The following is an 18,193-nucleotide window of genomic DNA, read 5'->3' as shown; positions in this document are numbered from 1 at the left end:
TGCCCCAATTTTTAGACTTTGGCCCCTAGTTCTAGAATCCCAAGGGAAACTACCTTGTCTTTCCCTATTAATATCTTGAATACTTCAATCAGATCACCCCTTAACCTTCTAAATCTCAGAGAACACAGGTCTAATTTCTGTAATCGCTCATCGTAGCGCAACCCCTATAGCCCAGGTATCATTTTTGTGAGCCTACGTTGCAGTCACTCCAAGGCCATCGTATCCTTCCTAAGCTGTAGTGCCCAGAACTGCTCAGGGTTCTTGAATAGGAGAATGATCAAGGATTCTCCCAGTCTCGCCGCCTGAATGAAGTCCCTCATTGCCTGGGAATATTCCAGAAATATCTGCTCCACATCCTCACTGAGACTATGATTTCCATCTCAAAGTGTGCGAAGAACAGCATTGGACAGAGCACTCGATCTGGAGACCAGCAAGTGATGGTAAACTCCCGGAAACGCCGTCCTCATATCGTTTTGCAAACTATGTCAAAGCTGAGGACACTGTATGATATTCCAAGAGTCTTTTCAAGCTGCTCTGTCAACCTCGCAGTTTTCTTGCCCGAAGTCCCCACACTTTAAAATTGCCAATTTCAATCGTGGTCGATCTATTTTTTTTCCTCTCCAGGGATCAAAGCCGGTGATGAAAGCAGTATATAAGAGCACCGGTAGACTCGCATCATCTGAATTAACCATCATGACGGTCCCCAGCGATAACCAGGCTATTTACCAGTGCAGTGCAACTAACGTAGCAACCCCCACCCCATTTACAACAATCACCCGAATCTGGGTGCAATGTAAGTCGCGTCACAAAGAGACACACACACAGACCGTACAGGAGCTGACACTGAGACACACACACAGACCGTACAGGAACTGACACAGACACACACACAGACCGTACAGGAGCTGACATTGAGACACACACACACAGACCGTACAGGAGCTGACACTGAGAGACACACGCATAGACCGTACAGGAGCTGACATTGAGACACACGCACAGACCGTACAGGAGCTCACACTGAGACACACACACAGATCGTACAGGAGCTGACACTGAGACACACACACAGACCGTACAGGAGCTGACACTGTGACAAACACAGACCGTACAGGAGCTGACACTGTGACAAACACAGACCGTAAAGGAGCTGACACTGTGACAAACACAGACCGTACAGGAGCTGACATTGAGACACACACACACAGACCGTACAGGAGCTGACACTGAGAGACACACACACAGACCGTACAGGTGCTAACACTGAGACACACACACAGATCGTACAGGAGCTGACATTGAAACACACACACAGACCGTCGAGGAGCTGACACTGAGACACACACACAGACCGTACAGGAGCTGATATTGAGACACACACAGACCATACAGGAGCTGACACTGAGACACACACACAGACCATACAGGAGCTGACACTGAGACACACACACAGACCATACAGGAGCTGACACTGAGACACACACACACAGACCGTACAGGAGCTGACATTGAGACACACACACAGACCGTACAGGAGCTGACATTGAGACACACACACAGACCGTACAGGAGCTGACACTGAGAGACACACACACAGACCGTACTGGAGCTGACACTGAGAGACACACACAGACCGTATAGGAGCTTACACTGAGACACATACACAGACCGTACAGGAGCTGACATTGAGACACACACACAGACCGTACAGGAGCTGACATTGAGACACACACACAGACCGTACAGGAGCTGACATTGAGACACACACACAGACCGCACAGGAGCTGACACAGAGAAACACACACAGACCGTACAGGAGCTGACACTGAGACACACACAGAGACCGTACAGGAGCTGACACTGATACACACACACAGACCGTACAGGAGCTGACACTGAGACACACACACAGACCGAACAGGAGCTGACACTGAGACACACACAGACCGTACAGGAGCTGACAATGAGACACACACACAGACCGTACAGGAGCTGACACTGAGACACACACAGAGACCGTACAGGAGCTGACACTGAGACACACACACAGACCGAACAGGAGCTGACACTTAGACACACACACACAGACCATACAGGAGTTGGCACTGAGACACACACAGACCATACAGGAGCTGACACTGAGACACACACACAGACCATACAGGAGCTGACACTGAGACACACACACAGACCTTACAGGAGCTGACACTGAGACACACACACAGACCATACAGAAGCTGACACTGAGACACACACACAGACCGTACAGGAACTGACACTGAGACACACACACACAGACCGTACAGGAGCTGACACTGAGACACACACACAGACCGTACAGGAGCTGACACTGAGACACACACACAGACCGTACAGGAGCTGACACTGAGAGACACACACAGACCGTACAGGAGCTGACACTGAGAGACACACACAGACGGTACAGGAGCTGACATTGAGACTCACACACACAGACCGTGCAGGGGCTGACACTGAGACACACACACACAGAACGTACAGGAGCTGACACTGCGACACACACACAGACCGTACAGGGGCTGACACTGAGAGACACACACAGACCGTACAGGAGCTGACATTGAGACACACACACACAGACCGTACAGGGGCTGACACTGAGACACACACACACAGACCGTACAGGAGCTGACACTGAGACACACACACAGACCGTACAGGAGCTGACACTGAGACACACACACAGACCGTACAGGAGCTGACATTGAGACACACACACAGACCGTACAGGAGCTGACACTGAGACACACACACAGACCGTACAGGAGCTGACATTGAGACACACACACAGACCGTACAGGAGCTGACACTGAGAGACACACACAGACCGTACAGGAGCTGACACTGAAACACACACACAGACCGTACAGGAGCTGACATTGAGACACACGCACACAGACTGTACAGGGGATGACACTGAGACACACACACACAGAACGTACAGGAGCTGACACTGAGACACACACACACACACACACACCGTACAAGAGCTGACAATGAGACACACACACAGACCGTACAGGAGCTGACACTGAGACACACCCACAGACCGTACAGGAGCTGACATTGAGACACACACACAGACCGTACAGGAGCTGACACTGAGACACACACACAGACCGTACAGGAGCTGACACTGAGACAGACACAAACAGACTGTACAGGAGCTGACATTGAGACACACACACAGACCGTACAGGAGCTGACACTGAGACACACACACACAGACCGTACTGGAGCTGACCCTGAGACACACACACAGACCGTACAGGAGCTGACACAGAGACACTCACAGACCGTACAGGAGCTGACATTGAGAAACACACACACAGACCATACAGGGGCTGTCACTGAGACACACACACAGACCGTAGAGGAGCTGACATTGAGAGACTCACACACAGACCGTATAGGAGCTGACACTGGGAGACACACACACAGACCGTACAGGAGCTGACACTGAGAGACACACCCACAGACCATACAGGAGCTGACACTGAGAGACACACACAGACCGTACAGGAGCTCACACTGAGGCACACACACACAGACCGTACAGGAGCTGACACTGATACACACACACAGACCATACAGGAGCTGACACTGAGACACACACACAGACCGTACAGGAGCTGACAACGAGACACACACACAGACCGTACAGAAGCTGACACTGAGACACACACACAGACCGTACAGGAGCTGACACTGAGAGACACACACAGAACATACAGGAGCTGACATTGAGACACACGCACAGACCGTACAGGAGCTGATACTGAGACACACACACAGACCGTATAGGAGCTGACACTGAGAGACACACACAGACCATACAGGAGCTGACACTGAGACACACACACAGACCGTACAGGAGCTGACACTGAAAGACACACACAGAACGTACAGGAGCTCACACTGAGGCACACACACACAGACCGTACAGGAGCTGACACTGATACACACACACACACCATACAGGAGCTGACACTGAGATACACACACAGACCGTACAGGAGCTGACACTGATACACACACATAGACCGTACTGGAGCTGACACTGAGACACACACACAGACCATACAGGAGCTGACACTGAGACACACACACAGACCGTACAGAAGCTGACACTGAGACACACACACAGACCGTACAGGAGCTGACACTGAGACACACACACAGACCGTACAGGAGCTGACACTGAGAGACACACCCACAGACCATCCAGGAGCTGACACTGAGACACACACACAGACCGTACAGGAGCTGACACTGAGAGACACACACAGACCATACAGGAGCTGACACTGAGACACACACATAGACCGTACAGGAACTGACACTGAGACACACACACAGACCATACAGGAGCTGACACTGAGACACACACACAGACCGTACAGGAGCTGACACTGAGAGACACACCCACAGACCATACAGGAGCTGACACTGAGACACACACACAGACCGTACAGGAGCTGACACTGAGACACACACACAGACCGTACAGGAGCTGACACTGAGAGACACACCCACAGACCATACAGGAGCTGACACTGAGACACACACACAGACCGTACAGGAGCTGACACTGAGAGACACACACAGACCAGACAGGAGCTGACACTGAGACACACACACAGACCGTACAGGAACTGACACTGAGACACACACACAGACCGTACAGGAGCTGACACTGAGACACACACACAGACCATACAGGAACTGACACTGAGACACACACACAGACCGTACAGAAGCTGACACTGAGACACGCACACACAGACCGTACAGGGGCTGACACTGAGACACACACACACAGACCGTACAGGAGCTGACATTGAGACACACACACAGACCGTAAAGGAGCTGACACTGAGACACACATACAGACCGAACTGGAGCTGACACTTAGACACACACACACAGACCATACAGGAGTTGGCACTGAGACACACACAGACCATACAGGACTTGACACTGAGACACACACACAGACCATACAGGAGCTGACACTGAGACACACACACAGACCGTACAGGAACTGACACTGAGACACACACACAGACCATACAGGAGCTGACACTGAGACACACACACAGACCGTACAGGAACTGACACTGAGACACACACACAGACCATACAGGAGCTGACACTGAGACACACACACAGACCGTACAGGAGCTGACACTGAGAGACACACCCACAGACCATACAGGAGCTGAAACTGAGACACACACACAGACCGTACAGGAGCTGACACTGAGACACACACACAGACCGTACAGGAGCTGACACTGAGAGACACACACAGACCGTACAGGAGCTGACATTGAGACACACACACAGACCGTAAAGGAGCTGACACTGAGACACACATACAGACCGAACAGGAGCTGACACTTAGACACACAGACCATACAGGAGTTGGCACTGAGACACACACAGACCATACAGGAGGTGACACTGAGACACACACACAGACCATACAGGAGCTGACACTGAGACACACACACAGACCATACAGGAGCTGACACTGAGACACACACACACAGACCGTACAGGGGCTGACACTGAGACACACACACAGACCATACAGGAGCTGACACACACACACAGACCGTACAGGAACTGATACTGAGACACACACAAACAGACCGTACAGGAGCTGACATTGAGACACACACACAGACCGTACAGGAGCTGACATTGAGACACACACACAGACCGTACAGGAGCTGACACTGAGAGACACACACACAGACCGTACTGGAGCTGACACTGAGAGACACACACAGACCGTACAGGAGCTGACACTGAGACACACACACAGACCGTACAGGAGCTGACATTGAGACACACACACAGACGGTACAGGAGCTGACATTGAGACACACACACAGACCGTACAGGAACTGACACACACACACAGACCGTACAGGAACTGATACTGAGACACACACACACAGACCGTACAGGAGCTGACATTGAGACACACACACAGACCGTACAGGAGCTGACATTGAGACACACACACAGACCGTACAGGAGCTGAAACATAGACACACACACAGACCGTACAGGAGCTGACACTGAGAGACACACACAGACCGTACAGGAGCTGACACTGAGAGACACACACAGACCGTACAGGAGCTGACATTGAGACTCACACACACAGACCGTACAGGGGCTGACACTGAGACACACACACACAAAACGTACAGGAGCTGACACTGAGACACACACACACAGACCGTACAGGAGCTGACACTGAGAGACACACACAGACCGTACAGGAGCTGAGATTGAGACTCACACACACAGACCGTACAGGAGCTGACACTGAGACACACACACAGACCGTACAGGAGCTGACACTGAGAGACACACACAGACCGTACAGGAGCTGACACTGAGAGACACACACAGACCGTACAGGAGCTGACATTGTGACTCACACACACAGACCGTACAGGGGCTGACACTGAGACACACACACACAGAACGTACAGGAGCTGACACTGAGACACACACACACAGACCGTACAGGAGCTGACACTGAGAGACACACACAGACCGTACAGGAGCTGACACTGAGACAGACACACAGACCGTACAGGAGCTGACACTGAGACACACACACACAGAACGTACAGGACCTGACATTGAGAGACACACACAGACCGTACAGGAGCTGACACTGAGACACACACACAGACCGTACAGGAGCTGACACTGAGACATACACACACAGACCGTACAGGAGCTGACACTGAGACACACACACACAGAACGTACAAGAGCTGACATTGAGAGACACACACAGACCGTATAGGAGCTGACACTGAGGCACACACAGAGACCGTACAAGAGCTGACACTGAGAGACACACACAGACCGTACAGGAGCTGACATTGAGACACACACACACTGACCGTACAGGGGCTGACACTGAGACACACACACAGACCGTACAGGAGCTGACACTGAGAGACACACACAGACCGTACAAGAGCTGACACTGAGATACACACACAGACCATACAGGAGCTGACATTGAGACTCACACACACAGACCGTACAGGGGCTGACACTGAGACACACACACACAGAACGTACAGGATATGACACTGAGACACACACACAGACCGTATAGGAACTGACACTGAGAGACACACACACAGACCGTACAGGAGCTGACATTGAGACACACACACACAGACCGTACAGGGGCTGACACTGAGACACATACACACAGAACGTACAGGAGCTGACACTGAGACACACAAACACAGAACGTATAGGAGCTGACACTGAGACACACACACAGACCGTACAGGAGCTGACACTGAGACACACACACAGACCGTACAGGAGCTGACACTGAGAGACACACACACAGACCGTACAGGAGCTGACACTGAGACACACACACAGACAGTACAGGAGCTGACATTGAGACACACACACACAGACCTTACAGGGGCTGACACTGAGACACACAGACCGTACAGGAGCTGACACTGAGAGACACACACACAGACCGTACAGGAGCTGACACTGAGACACACACACAGACCGTACAGGAGCTGACATTGAGACACACACACACAGACCTTACAGGGGCTGACACTGAGACACACACACACAGACCGTACAGGAGCTGACACTGAGAGACACACACACAGACCGTACAGGAGCTGACACTGAGACACACCCACAGACCGTACAGGAGCTGACATTGAGACACACACACACAGACCTTACAGGGGCTGACACTGAGACACACACACACAGACCGTACAGGGGCTGACACTGAGACACACACACACAGAACGTACAGGAGCTGACACTGAGACACACACACACAGAACGTACAGGAGATGACATTGAGACACACACACAGACCGTACAGGAGCTGACACTGAGACACACACACAGACCGTAGAGGAGCTGACACTGAGACACACACACAGACCGTACAGGAGCTGACACTGAGACACACACACAGACCGTACAGGAGCTGACACTGAGACACACACACAGACCGTACAGGAGCTGACACTGAGACACACACACAGACCGTACTGGAGCTGACATTGAGACACACACACAGACCGTACAGGAGCTGACACTGAGACACACACACACAGAACGTACAGGAGCTGACACTGAGACACACACACACACAGACCGTACAGGAGCTGACCCTGAGACACACACAGAGACCGTACAGGAGCTGACACTGAGAGACACACACACAGACCGTACAGGAGCTGACACTGAGACACACACAGACCGTACAGGAGCTGACACTGAGACACACACACAGACCGTACAGGAGCTGACCCTGAGATACACACAGAGACCGTACAGGAGCTGACACTGAGACACACACACACAGAACGTACAGGAGCTGACACTGAGACACACACACACACAGACCGTACAGGAGCTGACACTGAGACACACACACACACAGACCGTACAGGAGCTGACCCTGAGACACACACACACAGAACGTACAGGAGCTGACACTGAGACACACACACAGACCGTACAGGAGCTGACATTGAGACACACACACACAGAACGTACAGGAGCTGACACTGAGACACACACACACACAGACCGTACAGGAGCTGACCCTGAGACACACACACACAGACCGTACAGGGGCTGACACTGAGACACTCACACATAGAACGTACAGGAGCTGACATTGAGACACACACACAGACCGTACAGGAGCTGACATTGAGACACACACACAGACCGTACAGGAGCTGACACTGAGAGACACACACATAGAACGTACAGGAGCTGACACTGAGACACTCACACATAGAACGTACAGGAGCTGACACTGAGAGACACACACAGAGACCGTACAGGAGCTGACATTGAGACACACACACAGACCGTACAGGAGCTGACACTGAGAAACACACATAGACCGTACAGGAGCTGACATTGAGACACACACACAGACCATACAGGAGCTGACACTGAGACACACACACAGACCGTACAGGAGCTGACACTGAGACACACACACAGACCGTACAGGAGCTGACATTGAGACACACACACAGACCGTACAGGAGCTGACACTGAGAGACACACACAGAACGTACAGGAGCTGACACTGAGACACACACACACACACAGACCGTACAGGGGCTGACAGTGAGACACTCACACATAGAACGTACAGGAGCTGACATTGAGACACACACACAGACTGTACAGGAGCTGACACAGAGAAACACACACAGACCGTACAGGAGCTGACACTGAGAGACACACACAGACCGTACAGGAGCTGACACTGAGAGACACACACAGACCGTACAGGAGCTGACACTGAGACACACACACAGATCGTACAGGAGCTAACACTGAGACACACACACACAGACCGAACAGGAGCTGACACTGAGACACACACAGACCGTACAGGAGCTGACACTGAGACACACACACAGACCGTACAGGAGCTGACACTGAGACACACACAGAGACCGTACAGGAGCTGGCACTGAGACACACACACAGACCGAACAGGAGCTGACACTTAGACACACACACAGACCGTATAGGAGCTGTCACTGAGACACACACACAGACCGTACAGGAGCTGACTCTGAGACACACACACAGACCGTACAGGAGCTGACATTGAGACACACACACAGACCGTACAGGAGCTGACATTGAGACACACACACAGACCGCACAGGAGCTGACACAGAGAAACACACACAGACCGTACAGGAGCTGACACTGGAACACACACAGAGACCGTACAGGAGCTGACACTGATACACACACACAGACCGTTCAGGAGCTGACACTGAGACACACACACAGACCGAACAGGAGCTGACAATGAGACACACACAGACCGTACAGGAGCATACACTGAGACACACACACAGACCGTACAGGAGCTGACACTGAGACACACACAGAGACCGTACAGGAGCTGACACTGAGACACACACACAGACCGTACAGGAGCTGACTCTGAGACACACACACAGACCGTACAGGAACTGACATTGGGACACACACAGACCGTCCAGGAGCTGACACTGAGACACACACACACAGAACGTACAGGATCTGACATGGAGAGACACACACAGACCGTACAGGAGCTGACACTGAGACACACACACAGACCGTACAGGAGCTGACACTGAGACATACACACACAGACCGTACAGGAGCTGACACTGAGACACACACACATAGAACGTACAGGAGCTGACACTGAGAGACACACACAGAGACCGTACAGGAGCTGACATTGAGACACACACACAGACCGTACAGGAGCTGACACTGAGACACACACATAGACCGTACAGGAGCTGACATTGAGACACACACACAGACCATACAGGAGCTGACACTGAGACACACACACAGACCGTACAGGAGCTGACACTGAGACACACACAGAGACCGTACAGGAGCTGACATTGAGACACACACACAGACCGTACAGGAGCTGACACTGAGAGACACACACAGAACGTACAGGAGCTGACACTGAGACACACACACACACACAGACCGTACAGGGGCTGACAGTGAGACACTCACACATAGAACATACAGGAGCTGACATTGAGACACACAACAGACTGTACAGGAGCTGACACAGAGAAACACACACAGACCGTACAGGAGCTGACACTGAGAGACACACACAGACCGTACAGGAGCTGACACTGAGAGACACACACAGACCGTACAGGAGCTGACACTGAGACACACACACAGATCGTACAGGAGCTAACACTGAGACACACACACAGACCGAACAGGAGCTGACACTGAGACACACACAGACCGTACAGGAGCTGACACTGAGACACACACACAGACCGTACAGGAGCTGACACTGAGACACACACAGAGACCGTACAGGAGCTGGCACTGAGACACACACACAGACCGAACAGGAGCTGACACTTAGACACACACACAGACCGTATAGGAGCTGTCACTGAGACACACACACAGACCGTACAGGAGCTGACTCTGAGACACACACACAGACCGTACAGGAGCTGACATTGAGACACACACACAGACCGTACAGGAGCTGACATTGAGACACACACACAGACCGCACAGGAGCTGACACAGAGAAACACACACAGACCGTACAGGAGCTGACACTGGAACACACACAGAGACCGTACAGGAGCTGACACTGATACACACACACAGACCGTACAGGAGCTGACACTGAGACACACACACAGACTGAACAGGAGCTGACACTGAGACACACACAGACCGTACAGGAGCTGACACTGAGACACACACACAGACCGTACAGGAGCTGACACTGAGACACACACAGAGACCGTGCAGGAGCTGACACTGAGACACACACACAGACCGTACAGGAGCTGACTCTGAGACACACACACAGACCGTACAGGAACTGACATTGGGACACACACAGACCGTCCAGGAGCTGACACTGAGAGACACACACAGACCGTACAGGAGCTGACACTGAGACAGACACACAGACCGTACAGGAGCTGACACTGAGACACACACACACAGAACGTACAGGACCTGACATGGAGAGACACACACAGACCGTACAGGAGCTGACACTGAGACACACACACAGACCGTACAGGAGCTGACACTGAGACATACACACACAGACCGTACAGGAGCTGACACTGAGACACACACACACACAGAACGTACAGCAGCTGACATTGAGAGACACACACAGACCGTACAGGAGCTGACACTGAGACACACACAGAGACCGTACAAGAGCTGACACTGAGAGACACACACAGACCGTACAGGAGCTGACATTGAGACACACACACACTGACCGTACAGGGGCTGACACTGAGACACACACACAGACCGTACAGGAGCTGACACTGAGAGACACACACAGACCGTACAAGAGCTGACACTGAGATACACACACAGACCATACAGGAGCTGACATTGAGACTCACACACACAGACCGTACAGGGGCTGACACTGAGACACACACACACAGAACGTACAGGAGATGACACTGAGACACACACACAGACCGTACAGGAACTGACACTGAGAGACACACACACAGACCGTACAGGAGCTGACATTGAGACACACACAGACCGTCCAGGAGCTGACACTGAGACACACACACACAGAACGTACAGGACCTGACATGGAGAGACACACACAGACCGTACAGGAGCTGACAATGAGACACACACACAGACCGTACAGGAGCTGACACTGAGACATACACACACAGACCGTACAGGAGCTGACACTGAGACACACACACATAGAACGTACAGGAGCTGACACTGAGAGACACACACAGAGACCGTACAGGAGCTGACATTGAGACACACACACAGACCGTACAGGAGCTGACACTGAGACACACACATAGACCGTACAGGAGCTGACATTGAGACACACACACAGACCATACAGGAGCTGACACTGAGACACACACACAGACCGTACAGGAGCTGACACTGAGACACACACACAGACCGTACAGGAGCTGACATTGAGACACACACACAGACCGTACAGGAGCTGACACTGAGAGACACACACAGAACGTACAGGAGCTGACACTGAGACACACACACACACACAGACCGTTCAGGGGCTGACAGTGAGACACTCACACATAGAACATACAGGAGCTGACATTGAGACACACAACAGACTGTACAGGAGCTGACACAGAGAAACACACACAGACCGTACAGGAGCTGACACTGAGAGACACACACAGACCGTACAGGAGCTGACACTGAGAGACACACACAGACCGTACAGGAGCTGACACTGAGACACACACACAGATCGTACAGGAGCTAACACTGAGACACACACACAGACCGAACAGGAGCTGACACTGAGACACACACAGACCGTACAGGAGCTGACACTGAGACACACACACAGACCGTACAGGAGCTGACACTGAGACACACACAGAGACCGTACAGGAGCTGGCACTGAGACACACACACAGACCGAACAGGAGCTGACACTTAGACACACACACAGACCGTATAGGAGCTGTCACTGAGACACACACACAGACCGTACAGGAGCTGACTCTGAGACACACACACAGACCGTACAGGAGCTGACATTGAGACACACACACAGACCGTACAGGAGCTGACATTGAGACACACACACAGACCGCACAGGAGCTGACACAGAGAAACACACACAGACCGTACAGGAGCTGACACTGGAAGACACACAGAGACCGTACAGGAGCTGACACTGATACACACACACAGACCGTACAGGAGCTGACACTGAGACACACACACAGACCGAACAGGAGCTGACACTGAGACACACACAGACCGTACAGGAGCTGACACTGAGACATACACACAACCGTACAGGAGCTGACACTGAGACACACACAGAGACCGTGCAGGAGCTGACACTGAGACACACACACAGACCGTACAGGAGCTGACATTGGGACACACACAGACCGTCCAGGAGCTGACACTGAGACACACACACAGACCGTACAGGAGCTGACACTGAGACAGACACACAGACCATACAGGAGCTGACACTGAGACACACACACACAGAACGTACAGGACCTGACATGGAGAGACACACACAGACCGTACAGGAGCTGACACTGAGACACACACACAGACCGTACAGGAGCTGACACTGAGACATACACACACAGACCGTACAGGAGCTGACACTGAGACACACACAGAGACCGTACAAGAGCTGACACTGAGAGACACACACAGACCGTACAGGAGCTGACATTGAGACACACACACACTGACCGTACAGGGGCTGACACTGAGACACACACACAGACCGTACAGGAGCTCACACTGAGAGACACACACAGACCGTACAAGAGCTGACACTGAGATACACACACAGACCATACAGGAGCTGACATTGAGACGCACACACACACAGACCGTACAGGGGCTGACACTGAGACACACACACACAGAACGTACAGGAGATGACACTGAGACACACACACAGACCGTACAGGAACTGACACTGAGAGACACACACACAGACCGTACAGGAGCTGACATTGAGACACACACACACAGACCGTACAGGGGCTGACACTGAGACACACACACACAGAACGTACAGGAGCTGACACTGAGACACACAAACACAGAACGTACAGGAGCTGACACTGAGACACACACACAGACCGTACAGGAGCTGACACTGAGACACACACACAGACCGTACAGGAGCTGACACTGAGAGACACACACACAGACCGTACAGGAGCTGACACTGAGACACACACACAGACCGTACAGGAGCTGACATTGAGACACACACACACACAGACTGTACAGGGGCTGAAACTGAGACACACACACACAGAACGTACAGGAGCTGACACTGAGACACACACACACAGAACGTACAGGAGCTGACATTGAGACACACGCACAGACCGTACAGGAGCTGACACTGAGACACACACACAGACCGGAGAGGAGCTGACACTGAGACACACACACAGACCGTACAGGAGCTGACACTGAGACACACACACAGACCGTACAGGAGCTGACACTGAGACATACACACAGACCGTACAGGAGCTGACATTGAGACACACACACAGACCGTACAGGAGCTGACACTGAGAGACACACACAAACTGTTCAGGAGCTTACACTGAGAAACACACACAGACCGTACAGGAGCTGACATTGAGACACACACACAGACCGTACAGGAGCTGACACTGAGACACACACACACAGAACGTACAGGAGCTGACACTGAGACACACACACACACAGACCGTACAGGAGCTGACACTGAGACACACACACAGACCGTACAGGAGCTGACACTGAGACACACACACAGACCGTACAGGAGCTGACACTGAGACACACACACACAGAACGTACAGGAGCTGACATTGAGAGACACACACAGACCGTACAGGAGCTGACACTGAGACACACACACAGACCGTACAGGAGCTGACACTGAGACACACACACACAGACCGTACAGGAGCTGACACTGAGACACACACACACAGAATGAACAGGAGCTGACCCTGAGACACACACAGACCGTACAGGAGCTGACCCTGAGACACACACACACAGACCGTACAGGGGATGACACTGAGACACTCACACATAGAACGTACACGAGCTGACATTGAGACACACACACAGACCGTACAGGAGTTGACACTGAGAGACACACACATAGAACGTACAGGAGCTGACACTGAGACACTCACACATAGAACGTACAGGAGCTGACACTGAGAGACACACACAGACCGTACAGGAGCTGACCCTGAGACACACACACACACAGACCGTACAGGGGCTGACACCGAGACACTCACACATAGAACGTACAGGAGCTGACATTGAGACACACACACAGACTGTACAGGAGCTGACACAGAGAAACACACACAGACCGTACAGGAGCTGACACCGAGAGACACACACAGACCGTACAGGAGCTGACAATGAGAGACACACACAGACCGTACAGGAGCTGACACTGAGAGACACACACAGACCGTACAGGAGCTGACACTGAGACACACACACAGACCGAACAGGAGCTGACACTGAGGCACACACAGACCGTACAGGAGCTGACACTGAGACACACACACAGACCGTACAGGAGCTGACACTGAGACACACACAGAGACCGTACAGGAGCTGACACTGAGACACACACACAGACCGTACAGGAGCTGACACTGAGACACACACACACAGACCGTACAGGAGCTGACACTGAGACACACACACACAGAACGTACAGGAGCTGACCCTGAGACACACACAGACCGTACAGGAGCTGACCCTGAGACACACACACACAGACCGTACAGGGGATGACACTGAGACACTCACACATAGAACGTACAGGAGCTGACATTGAGACACACACACAGACCGTACAGGAGTTGACACTGAGAGACACACACATAGAACGTACAGGAGCTGACACTGAGACACTCACACATAGAACGTACAGGAGCTGACACTGAGAGACACACACAGACCGTACAGGAGCTGACCCTGAGACACACACACACACAGACCGTACAGGGGCTGACACTGAGACACTCACACATAGAACGTACAGGAGCTGACATTGAGACACACACACAGACTGTACAGGAGCTGACACAGAGAAACACACACAGACCGTACAGGAGCTGACACTGAGAGACACACACAGACCGTACAGGAGCTGACAATGAGAGACACACACAGACCGTACAGGAGCTGACACTGAGAGACACACACAGACCGTACAGGAGCTGACACTGAGACACACACACAGACCGAACAGGAGCTGACACTGAGGCACACACAGACCGTACAGGAGCTGACACTGAGACACACACACAGACCGTACAGGAGCTGACACTGAGGCACACACAGACCGTACAGGAGCTGACACTGAGACACACACACAGACCGTACAGGAGCTGACACTGAGACACACACACAGACCGTACAGGAGCTGACATTGAGACACACACACACAGACCTTACAGGGGCTGACACTGAGACACACACACACAGACCGTACAGGGGCTGACACTGAGACACACACACACAGAACGTACAGGAGCTGACACTGAGACACACACACACAGAACGTACAGGAGATGACATTGAGACACACACACAGACCGTACAGGAGCTGACACTGAGACACACACACAGACCGTAGAGGAGCTGACACTGAGACACACACACAGACCGTACAGGAGCTGACACTGAGACACACACACAGACCGTACAGGAGCTGACACTGAGAGACACACACAGACCGTACAGGAGCTGACACTGAGACACACACACAGACCGAACAGGAGCTGACACTGAGGCACACACAGACCGTACAGGAGCTGACACTGAGACACACACACAGACCGTACAGGAGCTGACACTGAGACACACACAGAGACCGTACAGGAGCTGACACTGAGACACACACACAGACCGTACAGGAGCTGACACTGAGACACACACACACAGACCGTACAGGAGCTGACACTGAGACACACACACACAGAACGTACAGGAGCTGACCCTGAGACACACACAGACCGTACAGGAGCTGACCCTGAGACACACACACACAGACCGTACAGGGGATGACACTGAGACACTCACACATAGAACGTACAGGAGCTGACATTGAGACACACACACAGACCGTACAGGAGTTGACACTGAGAGACACACACATAGAACGTACAGGAGCTGACACTGAGACACTCACACATAGAACGTACAGGAGCTGACACTGAGAGACACACACAGACCGTACAGGAGCTGACCCTGAGACACACACACACACAGACCGTACAGGGGCTGACACTGAGACACTCACACATAGAACGTACAGGAGCTGACATTGAGACACACACACAGACTGTACAGGAGCTGACACAGAGAAACACACACAGACCGTACAGGAGCTGACACTGAGAGACACACACAGACCGTACAGGAGCTGACAATGAGAGACACACACAGACCGTACAGGAGCTGACACTGAGAGACACACACAGACCGTACAGGAGCTGACACTGAGACACACACACAGACCGAACAGGAGCTGACACTGAGGCACACACAGACCGTACAGGAGCTGACACTGAGACACACACACAGACCGTACAGGAGCTGACACTGAGGCACACACAGACCGTACAGGAGCTGACACTGAGACACACACACAGACCGTACAGGAGCTGACACTGAGACACACACACAGACCGTACAGGAGCTGACATTGAGACACACACACACAGACCTTACAGGGGCTGACACTGAGACACACACACACAGACCGTACAGGGGCTGACACTGAGACACACACACACAGAACGTACAGGAGCTGACACTGAGACACACACACACAGAACGTACAGGAGATGACATTGAGACACACACACAGACCGTACAGGAGCTGACACTGAGACACACACACAGACCGTAGAGGAGCTGACACTGAGACACACACACAGACCGTACAGGAGCTGACACTGAGACACACACACAGACCGTA

The 18,193-nt window shown here is 52.3% G+C and overlaps 1 protein-coding gene across 1 annotated transcript in view; it reads left to right on the top strand.

Annotated features, from left to right (window-relative positions):
- Nucleotides 1-368: 368 nt before the first annotated feature.
- LOC140387054 (nephrin-like) overlaps nt 369-18,193 on the top strand; it is a 327,816-nt gene continuing 309,991 nt past the window's right edge. Inside the window, exons 1-2 of the mRNA XM_072470065.1 lie at nt 369-440; nt 625-793. Of these exons, the coding sequence (XP_072326166.1) occupies nt 369-440; nt 625-793 (241 nt within the window). The remainder of the gene's footprint in view (nt 441-624; nt 794-18,193) is intronic.

Source organism: Scyliorhinus torazame, chromosome 12 (assembly GCF_047496885.1).
Source record: "Scyliorhinus torazame isolate Kashiwa2021f chromosome 12, sScyTor2.1, whole genome shotgun sequence".
In the NCBI taxonomy this organism is placed as follows: domain Eukaryota; kingdom Metazoa; phylum Chordata; class Chondrichthyes; order Carcharhiniformes; family Scyliorhinidae; genus Scyliorhinus; species Scyliorhinus torazame.
Note: the sequence above shows the minus strand (reverse complement) of the source record. Positions and strands in the feature narration are given on the sequence as shown.